General features: G+C 36.7%; 1 protein-coding gene across 2 annotated transcripts in view; it reads right to left on the bottom strand.

The window, feature by feature from the left end:
* Positions 1-23,794, bottom strand: part of LOC125281562 (wings apart-like protein homolog) — a 78,416-nt gene that overhangs the window by 34,976 nt on the left and 19,646 nt on the right. Inside the window, exons 3-4 of one of the 2 annotated variants that reach the window (XM_057308919.1) lie at positions 16,557-17,600; positions 14,377-14,495 (exon numbers count right to left, since the gene is read on the bottom strand). In XM_057308919.1, the coding sequence (XP_057164902.1) occupies positions 14,377-14,495; positions 16,557-17,600 (1,163 nt within the window). The remainder of the gene's footprint in view (positions 1-14,376; positions 14,496-16,556; positions 17,601-23,794) is intronic. The other variant, XM_057308920.1, reaches the window with a different exon arrangement.

The raw sequence follows: 23,794 nt of genomic DNA, 5'->3' as shown, positions 1-23,794 counted from the left end.
ATAAACATAGTAAGCTGATTAGAATTCATCTAGCCACACAAGGATATCCTGAGAGCAGAATAGCACTCTTACCAGTAATTCAATCAGCATGTTCTACAACTAAATGAGTTCTGAAAGAAACTACATTAGTGTGGCTACATTGAGACACAGTTTATTGTAGTGATGACAATGAGACCTGTAACATTTTCTGTTAGGCTCATGGAGTAGAGTGGAAGTTACAAGACTTGTCGGTATTAGAAACAATTAAGGAATTATACTTTTAGATCATTTGCCAAAACAGCAATCAGTGTACTTGTACAATTTGACTTCTACGGCCCTAAAGAAATTGGATACCAAAGATTACAGGTGGAGAATTCTTGAAGTATGTCTATATTCAAGTAGAGATCAAAGAAGCCCAACCAAAAGAACTCTGGTCTGACAGTAACAACTGGACTGAACTAAAGTTCTTTTTAAAAGGGCTATTTTGAAGATTATGATTCTAACTTTGGAGGAACTATGGTGATTAGCAGTGGAAGGAATCACATGTAAAATTCCTTAAATAAAAATTTATTGACTTAAGAAAAATGTTACAGAGTTTTTAAAAAGATGCAGGTAGTAGCAGCAGAGGGGGTTTGAGGGAGAAAGTTTTACCAAGATTAGGATAACTTTTAGCTCTTTAGAACTTTCTTTTAAGCATAATTATATAATCTCAAATTGTCCCACCCTATGACAAAAAAACCCTTAAATAAAGTTTCATAATTTGTTAAATATTCAAATTATTAATATTTAAGGGGAAAATGCAGACATCTCTAAACTAAAATCAAGAATGTACTTCCAAGAACAGGACCTTGAGAACAGGTTAATACAGAATAGGTTAACACAGAGCACTACACAGAGAATGTAATCCACAGGTACAAGACAGAAAGCTGAAAATCTTTTCTGCGTGCTTTAAACTCCACAAATAAACCTTTTAAAGAAATGGGATGCTATTTTTCTGAAAAAACTGTTAATTCCTACCTACGTGAAGAACAATGCATATTACCATTCTGTTTATGAGTATAACTTCAAAAGTATAATTGGTAGCAACGATTTTATAGAAGCAGGCCATTGTCACATCAGAATTTAAAATAACATAATCTGAGCATAAACTGTAAAATATCCAGATAATAAAGCATAAATTCAATACATGGCACTTTATGAAAATACAACTCCGCCTACACAATTCAACTATTAAAAATACTAGAATATAAATGCAACTAATGAACTGTTGAACACTACATCAAAAACTAATGATGTACTAAATGCTGGCTATTTGAACATAAAAAAATAAATAAAATACTAAAATGAACCACATGAAAATATCAGCTAAAACAGGCAACAGGTTTTACAACTAAAAATGCCTGGACCAGCTGAAAAGAGAAGCTATAAATATCTTGAGATACCTGTGGCTAGAGAATATTCATTCTCCCCTTCTTTTTCTTTAAGAATATGTAGCTGGATACATGCTTGTCCTGACTTTCTAACATCTCTTGCTGCTTGTGTGGGCACATGACTGTCCTTGTCAATGATGTGTGAAGAGAAGCACAGTACACCTTGTGGGTCCTGGCCTTCTAGATGGGTCGCTACCTCATCTTCCCATTCCTTCTATACTCTTTAATAGTGTAGAGACGATAGAACACTACCACAGAGGAAACTGGACTCTGACAACATAGCAACTTGAAATCAGTCCAGAGATAAACAGACAAGGACTGGTAAGCCTGAGAAAAAGAAGCTACCTATTTACAAACTTATCTGGGATTTCTTTTACATTAGCTAAGCCAAACCCTAAAACAACAACGTGTGAATAATCTGCAACTGAAATTAGGACCAAATAATTACAGAGATGTGAATATACAAAATTTTCCCAACACTGTATATTTACATACACTACACATATGTAACTGCAATTTAAGGGATGTACACAACATGTAAGAGAATGGAGGAAGAAAGAAACTAAGGAAAAAATACAATCTAAACCCAATTTTTCAAAAAAAATTACAAATATATATATTATGAGGATAAACCCATAGAGTGATTTCCAAGGGTTATCACTAAATTTAAAAAACGCAAAGTAAAAAAAGCACATTAGATGCTACCTTTTATTTAAGAAGGAACAAAAATAAGAAAATCTGTGCTTATTTTTAAAAAGTAAATATGGGCACCCAGCTGCCTCAGTCAACAGAGCATGCAACTCTTGATCTTAGGGTTGTGAGTTCAAGCCCCTCAATGGTTGTGGAGCCTACTTTTAAAAAATACATATATACAGGGACGCCTGCGTGGCTCAGTCAGTTAAGTGTCTGCCTTCGGCTCAGGTCATGATCCCAGGACCCTCGGATCAAGTCCCACATCGGGTTCCTTGCAGGAAACCTACTCCTCCCCTGTATCTGCTGCTCCCGCTGCTTGTGCTCGCATTCTCACACTCTCTCTCTCTGACAAATGAATAAATTCTTTAAAAAAAAAAAAAAACACAACAACACACACACATACATACATACATAAAATAAAAAGGAAACACAGGAAGGATAAAGCAGAAAACAATGAAGTTGGTTCCCTACAAGGGATGGGTGATAGGCTGGAATATATTTCAATGAAGTGACTCTTCACTGAACTTTATGTATATTTGTGACTTCTGGAAGCATATTAATGTTGTAAATACACAAAAAACAAATCAGTAAGAATGGAAGGGAAAAAAATCTAAACTGAAAGCAAGCCAGAACAAATAAACCTATTTGTAATTCAAATGGTTAGCAAACACTGAAGAAAAGACAGAAAGACAGACTAAGAGGCAGGCAGACAGAAACAATCCAAGCAACTTACGAACACAGTAATTCACGTGATAACCTCAGTGGGTAGCAGCATAGGGTGGAGCAAGTACAGGATTGCAAAAACAAAAAAATAAACGAAATCCTGAACATATTAGATTTATTATAATAGAATGGACAAAGCAATTCTCTATTTTAGGTGTATTATAGGTTTGAGTAAATGTGTTGATGTTGCTGGAAGTCAAGGTTAAGAGAGAAGGCAAGAAAGAATCCTGTAGAGATAGTTTAGCATTAGAGATAGTGGGAACTCGTGATTTCTAGAACAGGTATGTGCATATGCAGAAACCTATATGTGTATGTGATTTATGTACATATACATGCATGTTTCCTACTGCCATCTGCTAAAAGGGCCAAGAAGCAATGAGCACATCTAGTACCCAGATCTTGGTCTCTAAATACCATACCCCACCGAGAATGGGACTCATCAGAGAATAGGCCTGATTCCAGGGCTAGAGCAGAAGTACAAGATGAACCTGGAACACTGTGTTCTGCCAGAAAATAAGGAAGTACTCACAGAATATGACATGTGATAGGTACAAGAGAGCCAGCATTAAGAGGCCAAATCAGGACAAATTAACTCCAAAATAAGTAATAAATTATGAACCATTAAAAAAGAGAGGGGGGACACCTAGGTGGCTCAGTCGGTTAAGCATCTGACTCTTCATTTTGGTGCAGGTCATGATCTCAGGGTTGTGGGATCAAGTCCTGCATTGGGCTCCACGCTCAGCACAGAGTCTACCTGAGATTCTCTCCTCCCTCTGCCCCTCCCCCCACTCGTGCACACTCTCTAATAAATAAATAAAATCTTTAAAAGAGAGAGAGAGAGATTCACCAGTCCACATTGATAAAAGAAAAATGGGGAGGAGGGTGGGCTCATGCCTATAGCAGTGTTGAGAACTGGTGAACATGGAGGGAGTAGGAGAGAAAGAAAATGATTATTTTGCAACCAGCACAGTAAACACTGGATCATGAAAGAATCATCATGTACACTAAATCTAAGAGTATAGTCTAATGAAAAATAGGGTATTTGAATAGTTTTAAAGTATCTCTTCAAAGACTGCTTTTTAGTTGCAAGGGGAAAAAACAGTTATTATACAGCAGCGGAAGAGACACCCCTTGACTGGATGATCATAATGAACATCCGCCAGATGTGATGCACTGCAAAGAATACATCATCACTTATGTCGTATCCGGCCCTAGAATGAGTAACTTAAATCCAATCTAGAGAAACTTGAGACTAAACCAAAATGAGGTGCTTTTTTTAAGGGTTATGGGGATGTCAATGTTATAAAAGACAAAGATTATGGAAATATTCCAGGTTAGAGGAGACTAAAGAGATACAACAGCTAAATAAAATACCCCACCCTAGACTAGATCCTCTATCCGAAAAGGAGAAAATGCTACAAAGGACCTTACTGTGTAAGTGACAAACTGAACAATAGATTAGGTAAAAATATTGGAACCATGTTAAATTTACTGCAGTTTGATTACCACAGATGGGGACCATTATGACTAGGAAATACACACTGGTTTTAAGGGTAAAAGCCTATGATATATGTAACTTACCTTTAAATTCTGAGGAAAAAAAATTAAGTACGCATGTATATGGGTACACACACTCACGAAGAGAAAGAACAAATGAAAAAACAAATGTTAAAATAATCAGGATAAGGAGTGTTCTTTGTAGTATTTTATTTTTGCAACTCATCTGTAATTTTGGAAATATTTCCAAATAAAAACTATTTTTAAAAATTTAAGTTCTTGGAGCGCCTGGGTGGCTCAGTCAGTTGGGTGTCTGCCTTTGGCTCAGGTCATGATCCCAGAGTCCTAGTATCGAGCCCCGAGTATGGCTCCCTGTTCAGCGGGGAGTCTGCTTCTCCCTCTGACCCTACCCCCTCTCGTCCTTTCTCTCTCTCACACTCACTCTCTCAAATAAAAATCTTTAAAAAATAAATGAAAATAAAAATTTAAGTTCTCTTAGAAAACTTATAAAATAAAAAAGGTAAAAATCTTTTATTACTCTATCAGTTAATCTTTTAATTTCCATGAAACAACTATATCAAATGCAGACAAGATTAAAGAAAGTAAGAAACCAGGACGCCTGGGTGGCTCAGTTGGTTAAGTGTCTGCCTTCGGCTCAGGTCATGAACTCAGGGTCCCTGCTCAGTAGGGGGAGTCTGCTTCTCCCTTTCTCTCTACCCCTCCCCCTGCTCGTGCTCTCTCTCTCCCCCAAATAAAATCAGAAGGAACGAAGGAAGGGAGGGAGAGAGAGAGGGGAGGGCCAAAGAGTAATAAAAAGATGAATATAATCCTAGTACTGGCAATCTTTCAAGTGGGAAGTGTTAAGAACACTCTTTATTTGTAAGCTGAAATTAAATATTGCTAAATAACCTATTAATAACAAAAAAATTTTAAGATTATTATTACTTTTTTTTCTCTTTTTTTTTTAGTAATTTCTACACCACCCAACGTGGGGCTCAAATTCATGACTCTGTATCACATCGATCTGTATCTCAGGTTTCTAGTCCAAGGGATACAGTAAATTTCACACTACCATCTTGATGACTGGATCCCAGGATGGTCAGTGAATCCCCAGACACAGAACAAAGGTAATCGTGGGTAAAAGAACCTGACAAAAAAATAAACTGCTTCATGAGAATGAGTTAACTGCTAAAGAAGGATACTGTGAAGGAACATCTGCTCTTAGGTAGGAGGTGGGACTACTTGTCCTTTAAAATCTCTTCAATTGTAAGATTCTGTTTTTAAGTTGACAACCCATATAAATTCATTTTATGAAACAAAAAAATGAGTTTATAAAACTATAAAGTTAGATTAACTTTAAAACTGCAGCTTTATGTAATCTTAATAAATACAACTAATATATTACCATGATTTACACTGATAATCAAATTTTAATTCAATTATCCAGAAGCCCACTACCCAGTGTCATACTGGATGACAGAAAGGAAGAAAAATAAAGTCCAGAATGTTCCTTTAAGAGTCAGACAAAAGACAGTGCCAGATAGGCCCAACACTAAACTACAGGAAAATGATAAAAATGAAGATAAAAGTATTTGAGAATTGAAACAGAGATTGACAAATATGGTTCGTTTCATCAGTGACCCAGCAGCAGTCTTAACTAGCAAAATAAGATGGCCAAAATCCCAGGTAAGATATAACCCTCCAAGCACTGAAGGTTAGTTAAGATGATTACACAAATAATGCCATAAGAAAAAGAGCAGAAAGGCAGCAGCTGAATGGAAAGCTAGAAATCAAAACAAAAAGCAGGGAAGGCAAAAGAAATGATTTAAATATATCATCATATATATGATAACTACAAATAACAGAATTCAGGGACCTATACCTAGCTTTCAAAAATAGGATGGCATTTTTTACTCTTCTTTTTAAAAAAGATTTTATTTATTTGAGAGAGAGATTGAGAGAATGAGTGGGAGGGACAGAGGGAGAAGCAGACTCCGTGTAGAGCAGGGAGCCTGATGTGGGACTCGATCCCAGAACCCTGGGATCATGACCCAAACCAAAGGCAGATGCTTAACTGACTGAGCCACCCAGGCACCCGAGGATGGCATTTTTTTAAAAAGGCATCAAAATTAAAAAAAAAAAAAAAAAAAGCATCAAAATTGCCAAATAACCAATAAAACCACATAGAGAAATAAGCACTTAAATACAGATATGTTCCAACCAAATCCCTCAAACTCTATCTTTAATTTTCTCCCTAGAAAGTTAACAACTCTTCTGACTAATCATTTCAACTACATTAAAAAAAAAAAGATTTTATTTATTTGAGCAAGAGCGAGAGAGAAAGTACAAGGGGAGGAGCAAAGGAGAGGGACAAGCAGACTCCATGCTGAGCGTAGAGCCCAAAATGGGGCTCAATCTCACGAGACCCCTGAGATCATGACCTGAGCCGAAATCAAGAGTCAGGATGCTAAACCGGCTGAGCCACCCAAGTGCCCTCAACTACATTCTTACCAGAAGTTTTCCTCACCCTTCTCATCTTTCTGCCACGTGTTCCCCTAGCCAACGCTCAATCCTGTTATGAACAACCCTTTTCTATAACCCTGGTTAGGTGCTGGGGAAGATTATCAAAGTAGCATGCTTTAAAAAGTTAGTGTTTTCTAACATGGAGAGGTGGGGGGAGGCAAGAGGGACCTCTTGGTTAGTTGCACTTAAACTGAGGGGATGGCCTGTGTGGCCAGGAAATTGGTTATATACATGAGGATTGAAAAAAAAACATAAATATGTTGAGGATAACAGAAACCAGATCTCTCACTGTCAGCAAAGTGAAAATGGGGAAAGGCTACAATAAAACATGGTGTTGAACTTGAATTAGAGGTATCATTGTGAATTCATAGTTCTAAATATAGATACAAAATAAGCGTGTGTGTGTGTGTGAGAGAGACAAATGCATATATTTACATGCTTCCTAGCTCTGTGAACTCAAAGAAGGCCTAGAAGCAATGACAATGCAGAAGAAATGACCATACCTAATCACCAGACCTTCTTTTTTTTTTTTTTTAAGATTTTATTTATTTATTTGACAGAGATAGAGACAGCCAGTGAGAGAGGGAACACAAGCAGGGGGAGTGGGAGAGGAAGAAGCAGGCTCATAGCGGAGGAGCCTGATGTGGGACTCGATCCCAGAACGCCGGGATCACGCCCTGAGCTGAAGGCAGACGCTTAACCGCTGTGCCACCCAGGCGCCCCCAGACCTTCTTTGTTTTTAAATTTTTTAAAGTTTTATTGATTCAAGTCATCTCTATGCCCAACATGTGGCTCAAACTCAGGACCCTAGGATCAAGACCTGAGCTGCGATTAGGAGTCGGAAGCCTAACCGACTGAGCCACCCAGGCACCCCCACCAGACCTTTATTTCTAAATACCATTTTCCACTAAAAGAAAACAGGGGTCCTTAGATAAATAGTTGATTCCAGGGCTGGGAAGGTGTATGATGAGTACTGAACATATCAGTCTATCGTTAAGAAAAGAAATGTAAGAATTGGATACATCAAAAGGCAATTTGAAGAAACGTCCAAATGTCAAATCTAAGAAAATCTGGGCATCAACAGAACAATATTATCATTTAAATAACAGTAACAAATGATTGAATAAAACAAGAATCCATGTTCCTACTGACATAAAGAAATGAATATATAAATATATAAATACAGTCTTACATACATGGAAGTGAGAAAAAGACCTAGCTTAAAGTAGGCCAACTGCTAATAACTATAGAAGGAATGATATAATTAGGAAAAAACATTCAACAATCATCAGAGTAAAAAACTGATTTGGGCAAGAATGAATGCTAAAACTAGTGGGTAAAACTTTAATGAGGAGAGCTAAGGAACCTAACAGACACCAAGGGATCAGTTAACATCAATAGTAATGATACAAAGTGACAACTGTGTGCCACCTAGTATGATGCACTGAGAACACAGCATCTCTTCTGTGGTATTTCCACCAAATACATATAACCTAAATCACAACACATATTGAGGGACAACTACAAATAACAGTAGATCCTAACTCTTCAAAGATGTCAAAGCCATGGAAAGACCAGGAAAGACACAGATGTTCCAGACTGAAGAAGAGTAGAGACTTGTCACAACTAAACACAACATGTGATTCTGGACCGCATCATGGCTCTTTGGGAGGGAGGAGGGTATTATGCCATAAAGCCATTATTGAGGCACTTGGTAAAATCTGAATGGCATCTGTGGCCTAGACTGTATTATTTATCAATGTCAAACCAAATTCCTGGTTTTGATGGGAATGCTGCATCTATAGAGCAGTACTCTTGTGTTTAGAATAAGAGATTTAAGAGTAATGGGCATCGAGTCTACAACTGATTTTCAAGACACATACACACACACACACACACACACACACACACCCCAATGGGAGGGAGGTCCACTTTGACCCCCACAAGGCATTTGACAACATCTGCAGACGTTTTTGGTTAAAGCAACTGATGGTGGGTTTGGGGCGGGGGGGCAGCAGGTTCTACCAGCATCTAATGGGTAGAGGCCACATGTGTTGCTAAATATCCTCCAATTTACTAGGACCAACCCCACAACAAAAATTTATTCAGTCCAAAATATCTACAGTATTAGGGCTAAGAAAGCCCTACAGGTAGGGAGGGAAACTCTTGCCACCACAAGCCATGGGCTACCTCTCCGCTAGGAAATGAGGTCATTAGTGTCTTTAAATCTAATCAGATTACAGAAGACCCAGACACTCCCACTGACCTATCAGCTACATGAGGGTGTTTCTATTATAATGGAGAACTGGAACAACTGCTGAGAACACTTCCTACACCCACCTACTTACCCCCCCTTCTTTTTTCTCTGGAGATTTGGGGGTAACCTACATAAAAATGCCTTTGAGAATTGAGCTCACCTATTTTTTTTTGCACAGATAACACAAATCCTAATTTCTTATATATAAAACATCTATCATTTCCATTATATTAATTTATACATACCACTTCAATGCTTAAAATTTTGATATATTTCCTCTATTCCTTTACACTCATCAAAACTCAATAGATAACATTTCTCTTTTTCTGTTTCTCAATGGCCTTCTCCTTTTTAACAACTCTGAAGTAGTCTTTTAGTGTCTTGAAGGCAAATGGATGACCTATTTCCTATGAGCTATTTTATACTGCTTAACTTCTTGTTGCTCTCTTCCTGAAGTAGGCTTCTAAATTCTTTACCTAGATATTTTTGTAAGGGTACATACCTTCCATGGGATCTAAAGCATTTTTCATTATTTTTATTAAAGTACATTAACACTTGGATTAAAGTTTCATTTTTGAAAATTACTGACCCACCTAAATAGTACTAATATACGTAAAGAAATTCTGACATAATCTCACTTAAAATAAAAAGGGTTTTGGCAAATATTTCAGAAGGGGTTAAAAAGGAATTTAAAACACTTACTGAAGTTCAACCTCTTCAGGAAATAAAATGTTATTTAGGACTATTGTTTTAAGGCAGGACTTTACCCACGTTACATTTTTCAAATAAGTTCACTTTCATAGATATTTTGGTTTTGTAAATTAGCAATCGTTTTCTTAACTTTTCTAAGATATTATCCATCAACAGTAAACAGGTCTTCTGCCTACTAGGTTATATGACCTGATTTACTTTAGGCCAGAGAGATTGCTTCATAATTGGGTCAAGTACATGTACACTGCTGCCTTCTAAGCCACATTAGTAGCAAGGAAATGACTCCAATATTAAGTTTAAAACTAAGTTAAAAAAACTGAACATGAATACAAATGCATGTAAATGAATATTAACATAAGCATGTAAGATAAAATTACTTAAAAATTTGTGAATACATTACTATGACTTCATCCTCAATGAAATAATCTAAAGACAAAAAGAACTGGAAAATTCTTAAACTTCACTCAGTGTACTTATTGTTCGTAATGATATTGGTATTGGGACGCCTGGGTGGCTCAGTAGGTTAAGTATCTGCCTTCACTTCAGGTCATGATCCCAGGGTTCTGGGATCCAGTCCCTTGTCAGGCTCCTGCTTTTCCCTCTGCCTGACACTCACTACCCCTGCTTGGGCTCACTCTCTCTGACAAATAAATAAATAAAAATAAAATCTTTAAAAAAATTTTTTTTCAACTTTTAAGCAACTAATATTTTGAAGACCTTTTACCTACCACTACGAACAGGATAGTTTCCCAATACTTAAGACTTTCCTGATGAGTTTGGCAGTGATACTAATGTGATTATTTGATACCATATAATGAGATGTGTCACCATTTGAAAGATGTGCACATGAATCAGTGTAACCAGTATTTCCCAAATAACCAATATATGATGTCACAAAGCATGTATGTGTAAAAAATCCAAAGTGAAAGACAAAAAAAAAAAAACAACAAAAAAACCACAAAGTAAAAAACCAAAGATTTTAATATAAGAGTATATGAAAGGTTCACTGGCATGGTTTTAGATTCCAATTGCAACTAATCTTTAAGAAATGCCCATTTGTTGAGTTTCAGCATAGTACCAAAGAAGAAGATTCATGATTACCTGAAAAGGCTTTTTAAAATATATCTACATATCTGTGTAAGGCTGGATTTTCTTCATATATTTCAACCAAAACAAGATAATGAAACATTGAATGCAGGAGCTATGAGAATCCAGCTGTCTTTCACTAAGCCAAACTTTAAAAAGATTTGCAAACAATGTCAAATAATGTTATTCTTCTCACTACTTTTTTTGAGAAAGTAATTTTCATAAAACATTAACATGTAATGGGTTATTGTTTTAGGTGAATTAATATGTATTTTTAAAATGTGTTTTCACTTCTAATTTAATATTGATAGAGCTGCACATATAATCAAAAGTTCTTTAAACAAAAAAGTTCTTTGGGGGTGCTGGGGTGGCTCAGTCAGTTAAGCATCTGCCTTCAGCTCAGGTCATGATCCCAGTGATCCCAGGGTCCTAGGATCAAGTCCTGCATCCGGCTCCTTGCTCAGAGGGGAGCCTGCTTCTCCCTCTCCCAGTCCCCCTGCTTGTGCACTCTCTGTCAATTAAATAAAGTCTTAAAATTAAATAATTTGTGATTCTTAGTAATTTTTAAAGATTGTGAAGTGATCCCGAGACCAAAGAAATTGGTAACTATTGCTATGGAAATCAATATATGCCATACGCATATATTTGGTTTTTCATATAAACCAAAAACCTCACCTAAGCATTAATGACTATAGTCTACATAGTCCATACAGACTGTATTTCACACTGCCCTGGACACAGAGCACCTTAAGTTTATTGAAATTAGCTTAAACACTTGTTTTTTTGGTGACAGGGTGGGCACATGGGGGTACAAAAAGTATAGCACAATTACTCTGAAATGAGCCCCAATTAGATAAAAGAATAAAAATGAGGCTGTAAGACTTGGCCTTATTCATTCTTGGACATGCTTATTCTTTAGCTGTTTAAAAGCAGTTCGACTTGCAAAAGGAGTTGACAACTTGTATTTATTTATTTTTTTAATATTTATTTGTCAGAGACAGAGAGAGAGAGAGAGCACAAGCAGGGGGGAGCAGCAGGCAGAGCAAGCAGAGGGAGAAACAGGCTCCCCAATGAGCAGGGAGCCTGACACGGCACTTGATCCCGGGATCATGACCAGAGCTGAAGACAGACACTTAACCAACTGAGCCACTGCACCGTTCTGTAACTACCCTTTAAAAACAAAACTATTTAATGTATAACAAGTTATATAAGGAAATTTTTTTAAACGATTTTATTTATTTATTTGACATGGGGGTGGGGAGCAAACACAAGCAGGGGGAACACCAGGCGGAGGGAGAGGCAGGCTCCCCGCTGAGCAAGGAGCCCGATGTGGGGCTTGATCCCAGGACCCTGGGATCATGACCCAAGCCGAAGGCAGCCACTTAACAGACTGAGCCACCCAGGTGCCCATAAAGGAATTTTTTTAATGAACAGGTAAAGTCAAGCAAATTATTCTGAATACCCATGCTGGACCATATTTAAATGACTTACATAATGCATAAGAATGAAGCTGGATCCTTTACTTATACAAAAATTAACACAAAATGGATTGGACTTAAATTTAAGACCTAATACTATAAAATCCTTAGGAGAAAACATAAAGGAAAAGCCATGACATCTGACTTGGCAATAATTTTCTGGCAACAAAAGACAAATTAGGACTTCACTGAAATTAAAAATTTGCGCATCAAAGCACACTATCAAGAGAATGAAGAGACAACTCACAGAATGAGGAATCTATGTGCAAAGTATTTATCTAACAGGAGATTAGTATCTAGAGTATGTAAAGAACGCCTATAACTCAACAAAAAGACAAACTCAATTCAAATATGCACAAAGGACCTAAACAGATGTTTCTCTAAAAAAAAAAATATATATACAAATAACCAGTAAGTACACAAAAAGATGCTCAACATCACTAGCCAGGGAAATGCAAATCAAACCACAATGAATATCATTTCATACCCATTAGAATAGCTATTAAAAAAAAAAAAACCCACAAGGGCGCCTGGGTGGCTCAGTTGGTTAAGCTCCAACTTAATGTCGGCTGAGATCTTGGTCTCAGGGTCATGAGTTCAAACCCTACATTGGGCTCCATGCAGGGCATGGGGCTTACTCAAAAAAAAAAAAAAAAAAAAAAAATAGGGTGCCTGGGTGGTTCAGTCAGTTAAGCGTCTGACTCCTGGTTTTGGCTCAGGTCATGATCTCAGCATCCTGGGATGGAACCCTGCATCAAGCTCCCCACTCAGTGGGGAGTCTGCTTGTCCCCCTCTTTCTGCCCCTTCCTGCACTTGCACAGCATGCTTACTCTCTCTCTCAAATAGATAAATCTTTAAAAATAAAACAAAAACAAAAAACAAAATAAACTGCAGAAAATAAGTGTTGGTGAGGACATGGAGAAAATGGAACCCCTTGTGCATTGCTGGAGGGAACGTAAAATGGTTCAGTCAAGATGGAAAAGAGTTTGACAGCTGAACACAGACCTACTCTATGTTTCAAAATATATACTCTTAGGTATATATCCAAAAGTATTGAAAGCAGAGACTCAAATAGCCAAAAGGTGAAAACAACCCTAATGATGAATAAACAAAATGTGCTATATATACAAAGTGTCCTTCTAGAAGACACAGGGAAAGAGGGAGAAGGCCATGTGACAGAGGCAGACACTACAAGTTATGTAGCACAAGCCAAGGAACACCTGGGGCCACCAGAAGCTGAAAGAGGCAAGGATTTCCCCCTAGAGCCTTTGAGAAAGCACAGTCTTCCCAACATCTTGATTTTGGATTTCTGGCATGCAGAACTGTGACAGAATAAGTATGTTTTAAGTCAGCCAGTTTACGGCTTAAGCTAATACCAACAGTAACTTTCAATATATTTATATCACCTAATACAGGAGTTGTACCAGTGGATGGCAAGAGTCTGGTCTTCTCATCAATAAAACACCCTTGAATCACAACAAATATAGTATATACACACAATGTAATGTTTTTTGGCCATAAAAAAGGAATGAAATTTTGATATGTACTATATAGTTGCACTCTGACAACATTATGCTTAGTGCAATAAGCCAGACACAGATAGGTAAGTATTGTATGATTCCACGTGTATGAGGTAACCAAAATAGGCAAATTCATAGAAACAAATAGAACAGTGTTTACCAGGAGTTGGGACTGGGAGGACAAAGGGGGAGTTATTTTTTAATGGGTACAGAGTTTTTGCTGGAGATGATGAAATGTTTTGGATATAGATAATGGGATGGTTACAAAACACTATGAATGTATTTAATGTTACTGAAATATACATATAATAAAGATTATCTTAGGTATATTTTTGCACACATCAAAAAATGGTTACAAGTTTAAAAACTGATTTACATCCTTTGAAAGACAAAATCTGTTAGTAATTTTCAAATAAAAAAAGTAAGAGTTGCACCCTCCGATAATAAATAATACAAATCACTGATAATGCTTTACTTACCCGTTTGGGACCACTAAAAATCTTTCTGGTATTTTCTTTTGATTTATCTCCTTGTTTATTTGGGGGCTTCTTCACACTTTCAGGCACACCAGGCAAGTCCTCTGTAAAATCCAAGTTTTCTGAAATGGTAATCAAAACTAGCTAGCTAATACTTCAAATTATCTACCAAACAACCTATGAATATTTGGGAGAGTGGCATATTGCAGGGGGAAAGAATAAAAGGAATAAAAGCACCACTCAGTTCACAAAATATTCCTAACAGTATAAAGTTTTATTTTGCCATTCTCACCCTCCTACTCTAGGAGAAAATCAAAAACCTAGTTACTGTGTATGTGCTTCAGTTTTATTTTGTGTAAATGGCAAATCAATTCTTTAGTAAAATAACTGTTGGTTATCTACGGATACTGACATTAGCATGGTCTAGTTTAAACACACACACATACAATATCAAGTGGTATTCACCCTTAACATTTTTCTAGAACTTAAGTATACTGCATCATGCTAGCCTTCAAAAAATGTCTGCTTGTATCTACAAAAACCACATTAAAAAAACAAAAACAGAAAGAAAGGGAAAAAAGTAGCTATCTTGGCAAAAGATAGAAAACAACCTAGTACAATGTAGCTCAATGATTTGTGAGTCTTCATACAAAAATAACCAAAGAATTAGATTAATTCCTAAATGGTTATACTTTTTCTAGCCTAAACAAAAAAAGAAAAACAGGAAGGCTTTTTGCTAGCCCAACCCTTAAAAATGTTTGCTATTTCATACACCATATGAAGACCCAAATTCCAACTCTGGCTGTATCAATCAAATGGTCTCTAATTTTTAAATTTTATTTGGAATCAACATCAAGTTTTTGAAAGGGAGCCTAATGATGTCACATTTCAACCCTAAAAAAGTTATATTACCCCAAAATGTAAATTTCCGCCAGAGATTTTCAGTTGCTGATTAAGATAGCTTGCTATCAAGGTTAGCAGTCAGAGCTAAGTAAACTGCTGGGAGACAGGAGCTCCAGTTTCGTACATCATTACTTATCATCCTCCCGAGAAAGCAACTGTAAAAGCTGTCTGCCCAGGCAGATCTCATGTGACTAGCAAGGCTGCAGCAAACTTCAGTTCTCCAGAAGAGATTCAAGATAGCACTAGATGAATTCTGACAATATTCTTATTTTACTTATTTATTTTTGCAGTGGGGAATAAGGAGTGAGCCTTCAGGGACTATTCCTATATAATTCTAGTTTTGAAGAATGACTCTAACCTAACAAAACTATTTTTAGGCCAAATACAACAAAATGGTAGGTAGTCTCAAGTATGACTTACAATGTACAAGAGAATCTATATGTAAGAATACTATCAGAGTTCTAATTCGCTTTATTTAGTAAGTAAACCGATAAAGAAAAACTATGTATTTGGTTAAATATATATAAATATAGCGTCTGTATCCCCGAGGCTATCACCTCCTCTTCCTCACTCAACAATCAATCCACTTCACAAAGCCCTTGTCAGATAATGACTTAATTACAGCAAAGCTAACCTACTTCTTTTGTTTGTCTCTCACAGTAGACCATCAACTCCTTGAGAATCTCTAGTCATTACTGGCCCTACAATCAAAGAGACAAATTAAATTTCACTGTTAAGAGTGAGCAAATACTGAACTAGCACTTTCCAATTTTATTAAATCAACTCAAGAGGATGATTTTTAAGATTACTTAAGATGTCTTGAGAATGTTTTAAACATTTGTTGATTAGTTTTGAGCCACCTACAAAGGGTTTTTATCAATTTTAATTTTCTAATTTTTCCCTCATTACAAACCATCTATTGTCAATGTAGTTCTAAATGTCCAAAATCTACAAGTCTCCACTGCATTTGGATTTTCAAAGATGAAACACTAGTTTAGTACCCCTATACACACACACAACTTAAAACTCTCAAGTGCTAACAGCAGAATTAAAACACAAATATGTAAAGACTCCAATCTATAAATTGATTCTTACAATGTGGAACTTAATTATTAACATTTAAAATGCTGTACCTCTGGATAAGGTAATCTGTGGTCCTACACAGTACTTTTATTAAAACTGAACATAAGTTAAAATTAAGTATCTAGGCAGAAACTATGGAGCTGTTGATTTAAACCTGAAAAGCATTTACTTATAATAATTTTTTTTTTAAGTCTTACCTGCATTATTAGCACTAGACTGACTGTCCTGGGAATTATCATTGCTTTCAGGAGGAGGCTGCAAGGAGGGGGATGGAGCTGTTTTAGTTCTTTTTTTGCTTGTCTTTCTTTCCACTTGACAGTCATCTTCATCATCATCTTCACTTTCACTGAGATCATCAAAGCCAAAGTACTTAATTTTGTAATTAGAACTCCCAGAACCTCCTTCATCACCTCCTGTCTCATCATGATCTTCAAAACCAAAAAATTCAAGTTTAACATCCTTTTTAGATTTAGTATTACTAGGTCGAAATCTAGTAGTGGTCTTAGAAGTCGCAATATCTGCCTTTTTCCTTAGACGGCCGGCTTCTCCCAAATCTGCAGGGGTTGTTGCAGTGAACTCATCCATGCTACGTTCCATAGTATCCTGTATGGTAACATTGCAAACTGACAAGCAAGACGGATGTAAAACAGTGTAATCTCTAGTCCGTCCAACTGTCCCTCTGAAACTGGTCCCAGAACTTACACTGCCTTTCTTTGCCTGATTCAGGCCATCTTTATTTGAATCACTGTTTGCTTTGGCTAAGGCCTGACTGGTGCCATCCATTAGCTTATCAAAATTTGATGCTCCTTGTGAGGATTTTGCTTTATTGGCCCTACAGTACGTCCTACAGTTGCTTGGCCTAAGAACACTTTGCACGATGTCTTCCTCAATGGCTTCATTTAGATTTTCCAACCGGTTTTTAAAATCCTCATCCTTCATCTCCAAAAGAGGATCACTATCCAAACTTAAAATACAATCTTCTGATCTGATATCTTCAAAATCATTATCCCATTCATACAAACCAGTTCTTACAGATCCCTTAATGGGAGATATTTCTGATGGAGATTCTGACCTTTTTCCAAGTTGGGAGTTCCAAGTATCATTTGTTTCCTTGATTTCATCAGCTTTGTATCCAGAAGCTACAGTTGTTTCTGCATTGGGTTTCTTAGTACTGTCTTCAGCGTTTTTGTAAATATGGTGACTATTCTTTTCATATTCTTCACTAAAATTCTCCACTTTATCTGTAAAAATTAAAAATAAGTCAAGGATAAAAAGATAAGTGACATCAATGTAAAAAAGTTAACAAATAACAGGAATATCTGGCTAATTAAGAGTATAGAATCAATCTTAAAATAACTACAGTAATGTTAAATTATGAAGATATCAATGAATGTCTACATATTTGACATTTCCCCTTCTACCTTTTTTCTTTTGGGGGGAAGGGGGGCAGAGAGAGAGAATCCTAAACAGGCTCCACACCCAGCGTGCAGCCCTACACAGGGCTCGATCTCATGATTCTGAGGATCATGACCTGAGCCAAAATCAAGAGTCAGGGGCTTAACTGACTAAGTCACCCAGGCTTTTTAGCATAGAGCTCTCATATCTTTTAGTGACCTCTCCCTAGTCATTCAAGTCCCTTAAAATTGTTAAAATTAATTCAAGAGATTTCAACAGTGTTAAGCAACTAGATCAATTCAGAATTAAATGACTCAGCCAAATCTTCTCAGAGGTATTATGGGTTTTGCAAATAAAAATCCTTAAATTGAAATTTATTTAGTAGAATCTAAACAGTATAACACACGGGGAGCCTGAGTGGCTCAGTAGGTTATGCATCTCCTTCAGCTCAGATCATGATCCCAGGGTCCTGGAATCAAGCTCCCCGTCGGGCTCCCCACTCAGTGGGGAGTCTGCTTCTCTCTCTCCCTCTGCTTGTGCACTCTCTCTCTCAAATAAATGAAACCTTAAAAAAAAAATAAAATAAACAGTGTAACACAATAAATGACAACATTCTGGCAATGTGTTTCTCTGGGGTAAGGCTGCCCCTAAGGCATGCCAGCTCGGTCGAGAAACCAGTCTCAGGGTCAGGTTTCTTTTGCTATTTCTGCTTTCCATCCTTTCTCCTAATTCTAAATGCCATATAACTTCAAAGATTTTTTTTCTTCTTTAACAGTGGCTCTGGTGCCTAAATGGCTACAGTGGCTTATTTATGCATATAAGTGAGTAGCAAACCTTAAACTTCCTATCATTTTGTACTTGGGGAATTCATTTTTGCTATCTTTAAATTTTATGATCAGAAACATTTTTTGATAACCTTTCTAAATGAGAGATGAAAATATGATTCAAATTGGTATTATGATTAATTCTCCCAGCACTTAGTGGTAGAAAAACACTGGCAAAATGCTTATGCCAAATAATGAAAGTACTTAAGAAATGCACTTATATTTAAGAAAAGCCAATTACAGATCTCAATTAACAAGTCATCAAGTATAGGCAAAGGGAAGATTACATAAATTCAATGCACAATTTTTAATGCTACCCAATGGGTTTAAACATAATTTAACTTGTTAGATTTACATTTACTTACCTTTAGAAGGCGTCTAATACCTGTTTTATTCTTAGACATTTCCCAGCGGAAGGCAAGGAACTATAGTTTTCATTATCTCAGAAGTACCAATCGCTAAGCCTAAAATACTGAAAAGCTAAAAATTAAAAGCTAACTCTGACATCTGATACCTTAAAAGGGATAGAAACAAAAGGCCAAGTCTAAAACCAAACCAGAAAAAATACCACCACTGCTTTTACTAATAAGTGGAAAGAGCAGTGGTAGCTGAGTCTGGAGGCTTGTGTTGCCCTGGCTAAACTAGCTCTTCAGAGCCCAGGCAAGACCCCTAATTTTGGAGTTCCCCTGTGGGCTTCAATTTCCTCATCTTGTTCAAAAGGGAAGCCACTGACCTAGACCACTTCACAGCATTACTAAAGGTATTATTCCCTAATAAATAGCTTATGGGAGCACTTAGTATGCTTAGCTACACAAAGGTCTGTGAGATGTCATTAAATGTTATATCACTTTTTTTTTTTTTTTTTTTTTTAAAGAGAGGGAGGTTGGGGGGAGGTGAGGGAGGAGGAGAGGGAGAGGGAGAATCCTAAGCAGGCTCCACGCCCAACCAGAGCCCTGGGCTCGATCTCACAATACTGAGATCACAACCTGAGCGGAAAAATTAAGAGTCGATGCTTCACCAACCAAGCATCACTTTTATAACTGCAGAGCATTCTACTGTCTTAATGTCAAAAAATTTATTTAGCCTGTTTCTAATTGTTTTATGTAATAAGTAACTTTCTGACTTAAAAAGTTTATGTGAACAATAAATGTTAGTAACCCTATTTTAAAAACTACTTCGTTTTACTTTTATTACTCCCATTTCTCCTACAGAGAGAATGCATGTTGTTAGTATTCACATAAATAAGCCATCTTTCATATGCCTAACTTTGTTGTGAGCTTATCAAGTAATCTATTTTAAGTGCAAAAAGTAATAAAGAGTCCTATGGAAAATATTCTCACTGAAAGTTATAAATTAGGGCACCTGGATGGCTCAGTCGCTTAAGCATCGGACTGGGTTTTGGCTCAGGTCAACATCTCAGGGTCCTGGGATCGAGCCATGTGTCAAGCTCTGCGCTCAGGGCAGAGCCTGCTTGTCCCTCTCTCTCCCTCCCTGCTCATGTTGTTCTCTGTGTCTCTCTCTCAAATAAATAAAACCTTTTTAAAAATAAATAAAAGTTATAAGTTTCATTAGCAAGTAAATCTACTCATCTATTCAATTATACAACAAAAACAATCCTACAGATGAATATTAAAGTACATTACATATTTTTAAATTTCTGAAATACGTTAGATAAAAGCCAATGTAACCAACAGAGTTCTGCCTCAACAATGCTGTCCAAGTTCTTCACAACAGTATTCTAATATATAAAATAAACACTTTCTATAGTCCTTCATTATTTAAGCCCTGCAACAAATATTTACAACTATACCTTCAGAAGAGAGAGCAAGGCTACCTTATCCTAAAATGCAGAACAATTACTTTCAACCGCCCTCCTCCCTCAAACATCCCAGCTTCTCTGTCACATAAATCCATTTAGTATCTTAAAACATTAAGTAGTAAAGAAAAAGAGACAGTTATTTTCTTCCAGAGAAGTTAAGCATTACTCTGTTTTAATCTAAATTAACTACATAAACAGAAGTGTATTCCTAGCTAAGTTTAGCAGTTAAGTGAATGTGTGCCAAACTCTACCACTTTCTGGCTAAAATGAGGCGTTAAGAAGTTCAGGCCATTTCCTCAGCAAAACAATGAACTAATAAGATCTTTCTGAAGGGCAAGAACATATAAAAGAAAGTAATATATTTAAGGATATTTTACAGGCTATACAGCATCACATGAATAAAAATTATCACAGCTATTTCCACTTTGCCATAATAAAGGGCATATTTTTAATAATCTTTTAGCAAGACTTTCCTTAGTGGGCTCTAACGTGTAAGTTCATCAATACTCCCTTGCGTGTCCTAGATCTACCAGCTTCATGCAAGGAATCCAAACCCACCTTCTAAGGCCTACTGTTCCTCAAGCTAGAGGGTCAAGACTGGAGGTGCAGAAAGTTCTCAATTCAAGACTTAGCCCAGCACCGTCGGCTATCAGATACTTAATAAATGCCTTTTAACATCACTGGATTTTATTTTTAAAATGTATTCATTTAAGTAATCTCTCACACCCAATGTGGGGCTTGAACTTACAACTCTGAGATCAAGAGTCACACACATTTTTGACTGAACCAGTCAGGAGCCCCATAATCACTAGATTTTAGCATCAGTAAATAGTTAATCTTTTATATGTTAGGTTAAGGGAGAGAATTTAATTAAGGAAGAAGACTACATGGAATTTGAGAAGCATGGGGTTAAACCAAACAGCTAAACCAATAACCAGATATGTAAAAATTTGGCAAGCCATATTATCTCTCTAGGCCTCATACTGCTTATCTAAAACACAGAAGCAACCTCACATAAAAGATTAATTAAATGCCCATTACTCCCTAAAGAATTCTGAAGTTTGAAAGGAAATGGATAATTCCCTTAAAAATAAAAACACAAACATACCAGTACTTAGAATAATAGTAGACATAGTTTTATAAAGGAAAATAAATAGGTGGGATGATTTAAGGCTTCTGTGAGCATACTCTTCGAAGTATTTAAGAAGTTAGGAAGGTAAGTTTGAGCAGAGATTTATGAATGGGTTTCACAGGTTCTTCACATTTTGTGAAACTATGAAAATGTTCACACATTTTTCAGGGATAGTATGTATAGTTTCAGCAAGTTTTCAAAACAAAATATATTTTTATTGGTTTAAAAGACAAAGAGAAGGAGCAAAATATATGCAGGACATTAGTGTATGTTGACTGTGGAATTTCAAATCTCTATGGGAAAGATGGATTGTTCAATAAAGGGTACTGGAACATATGGGGGGAAAAAGTTGATTTTTTTTACCTCAAACATTAAAATATATTCTAGATTAAGACTTGAATATGGGAGGGGCACCTGGGTGGCACAGCGGTTAAGCGCCTGCCTTCAGCTCAGGGCGTGATCCCGGCGTTATGGGATCGAGCCCCACATCAGTCTCCTCCGCTATAAGCCTGCTTCTTCCTCTCCCACTCCCCCTGCTTGTGTTCCCTCTCTCGCTGGCTGTCTCTATCTCTGTCGAATAAATAAATAAAATCTTTAAAAAAAAAAAAAAAAAGACTTGAATATGGGAAAATGAAACTAAACACATATTATAAAATTAAAAAATTTTTAAAAATACATTACCCTGGAATGGAGAAGTTCTTTCCCAGATACAAAGCCCATAATCTGTATTAATTTACATAAAACCTAAAATTTCAGCATGTTAAGTTAAAGGGAACAAAATGTGAAAAACGTAATTGCAAACATTACCAAAAATGGGGTCAATTTCCTTAATTTAAAAAGAACTCATACAGGGGCACCTGGGTGGCTCAGCTGGTTATGAGTCTGCCTTCTGCTTGGATCATGATCCCGGAGTCCTGGGATCAAGCTCCGTGTCGGGCTCCCTGCTCAGCGGGAGTCTGCTTGTCCACAACTCTCCCTCTGTCCTGCTCAGGTCTCTCTCTAGCTCCCAAAAAAATAAATCTTTTTAAAAATAAATAAATAAATAAAAAGAACTCCTACACATCCAGATGAATTAGAGACCTAAATATGGAGAAAATGCAAAGTTTTTTAAAATACAGGAATATATCTTTATGACCTTACGGAGGGAAAGTTTTCTCCAACAAGATACAAAAAGCATTAACCATAAAGGAAGAGAAATTAAATTTCATCGAAATTAAATCTGTCCATAAAACAACACTATTTAAGAGAACTAACAGACAAACGAGAGTAGAGGGTATTGACACTACCTAAATAATGCCTATAATAAAAAAATGCCCAATAAAAAAATGATCAAGAGACTTGACCAGTCCATAAGAAAGGATTTTCAACAAGAGAGCCTGTGTGGCGCTTGATATTAGCTCAGGTCTTGATCTCAGGGTCATGATGAGTTCGAGCCTGGTGCACTGGGCTCTGCACTGGGCGTGGAGCCTGCTTAAGATTCTCTCTCTCCCTCTGCCCCACCCCCACTCACACACTCTCTAGATAGGTAGGTAGGTAGGTAGATAGATAGGGGCGCCTGGATTGATGGATGCATGGATGGAAGGATAGATAGATAGAAAGGTAAATAGATAGAGGCGCCTGGGTAGCTCAGTTGGTTGAGTGTCCGACTCCTGACTTCAGTTCAGGTCATCATCTCATGGCTGTGGCACCGAGCGCGGAGTCTGCTTGGGATTCTCTCTCCTCTGCCTCTGCCCCTCCTGCTCGTGTGCGCATGCATGCGCACTCTCTCTCTCTCTAAAATAAATAAATCTTTCAAATAAATAAATAAAAATAATTGAATATTAGCAATTCCACATGGTTCAGCATAACAGATGTACGCTCATAGCAACATCATTCCAAAACAATGAAATCTAAATATTCATTAACAGGCCAGTCAATAAAGTGGTCTGCTCATACAAAGAAATACTTCAGAGCTACAAAAATAAAACTACATTTCTGTAGGAGCATATCTTAGTATAACCACTACAAAGGACAATTTGGTAATATCTTTTAAAATTAAAAATGTACATGTCAAAGAAGTGAACTTTCCCTTGAAGCAAGCAGTTTTATTTATAACCATTTATTCTACAAATAATAAATATGAAATAAAATAAGTAACAAGGAAACTCACTACAACTTTCCTGGTTTTTGCCTTCATAAATACAAACGTCTATGAATAAAGAACTACTTAAATTATCATACCACATATCTAAATACTATGTAGCTATTAAAAAAGAATGAGGCAGA

Source organism: Ursus arctos, unplaced genomic scaffold (assembly GCF_023065955.2).
Source record: "Ursus arctos isolate Adak ecotype North America unplaced genomic scaffold, UrsArc2.0 scaffold_74, whole genome shotgun sequence".
Taxonomy (NCBI): Eukaryota; Metazoa; Chordata; class Mammalia; order Carnivora; family Ursidae; genus Ursus; species Ursus arctos.
The sequence above is the reverse complement of the archived record's forward strand: the minus strand, read 5'-3'. Positions and strand labels throughout refer to the sequence as shown.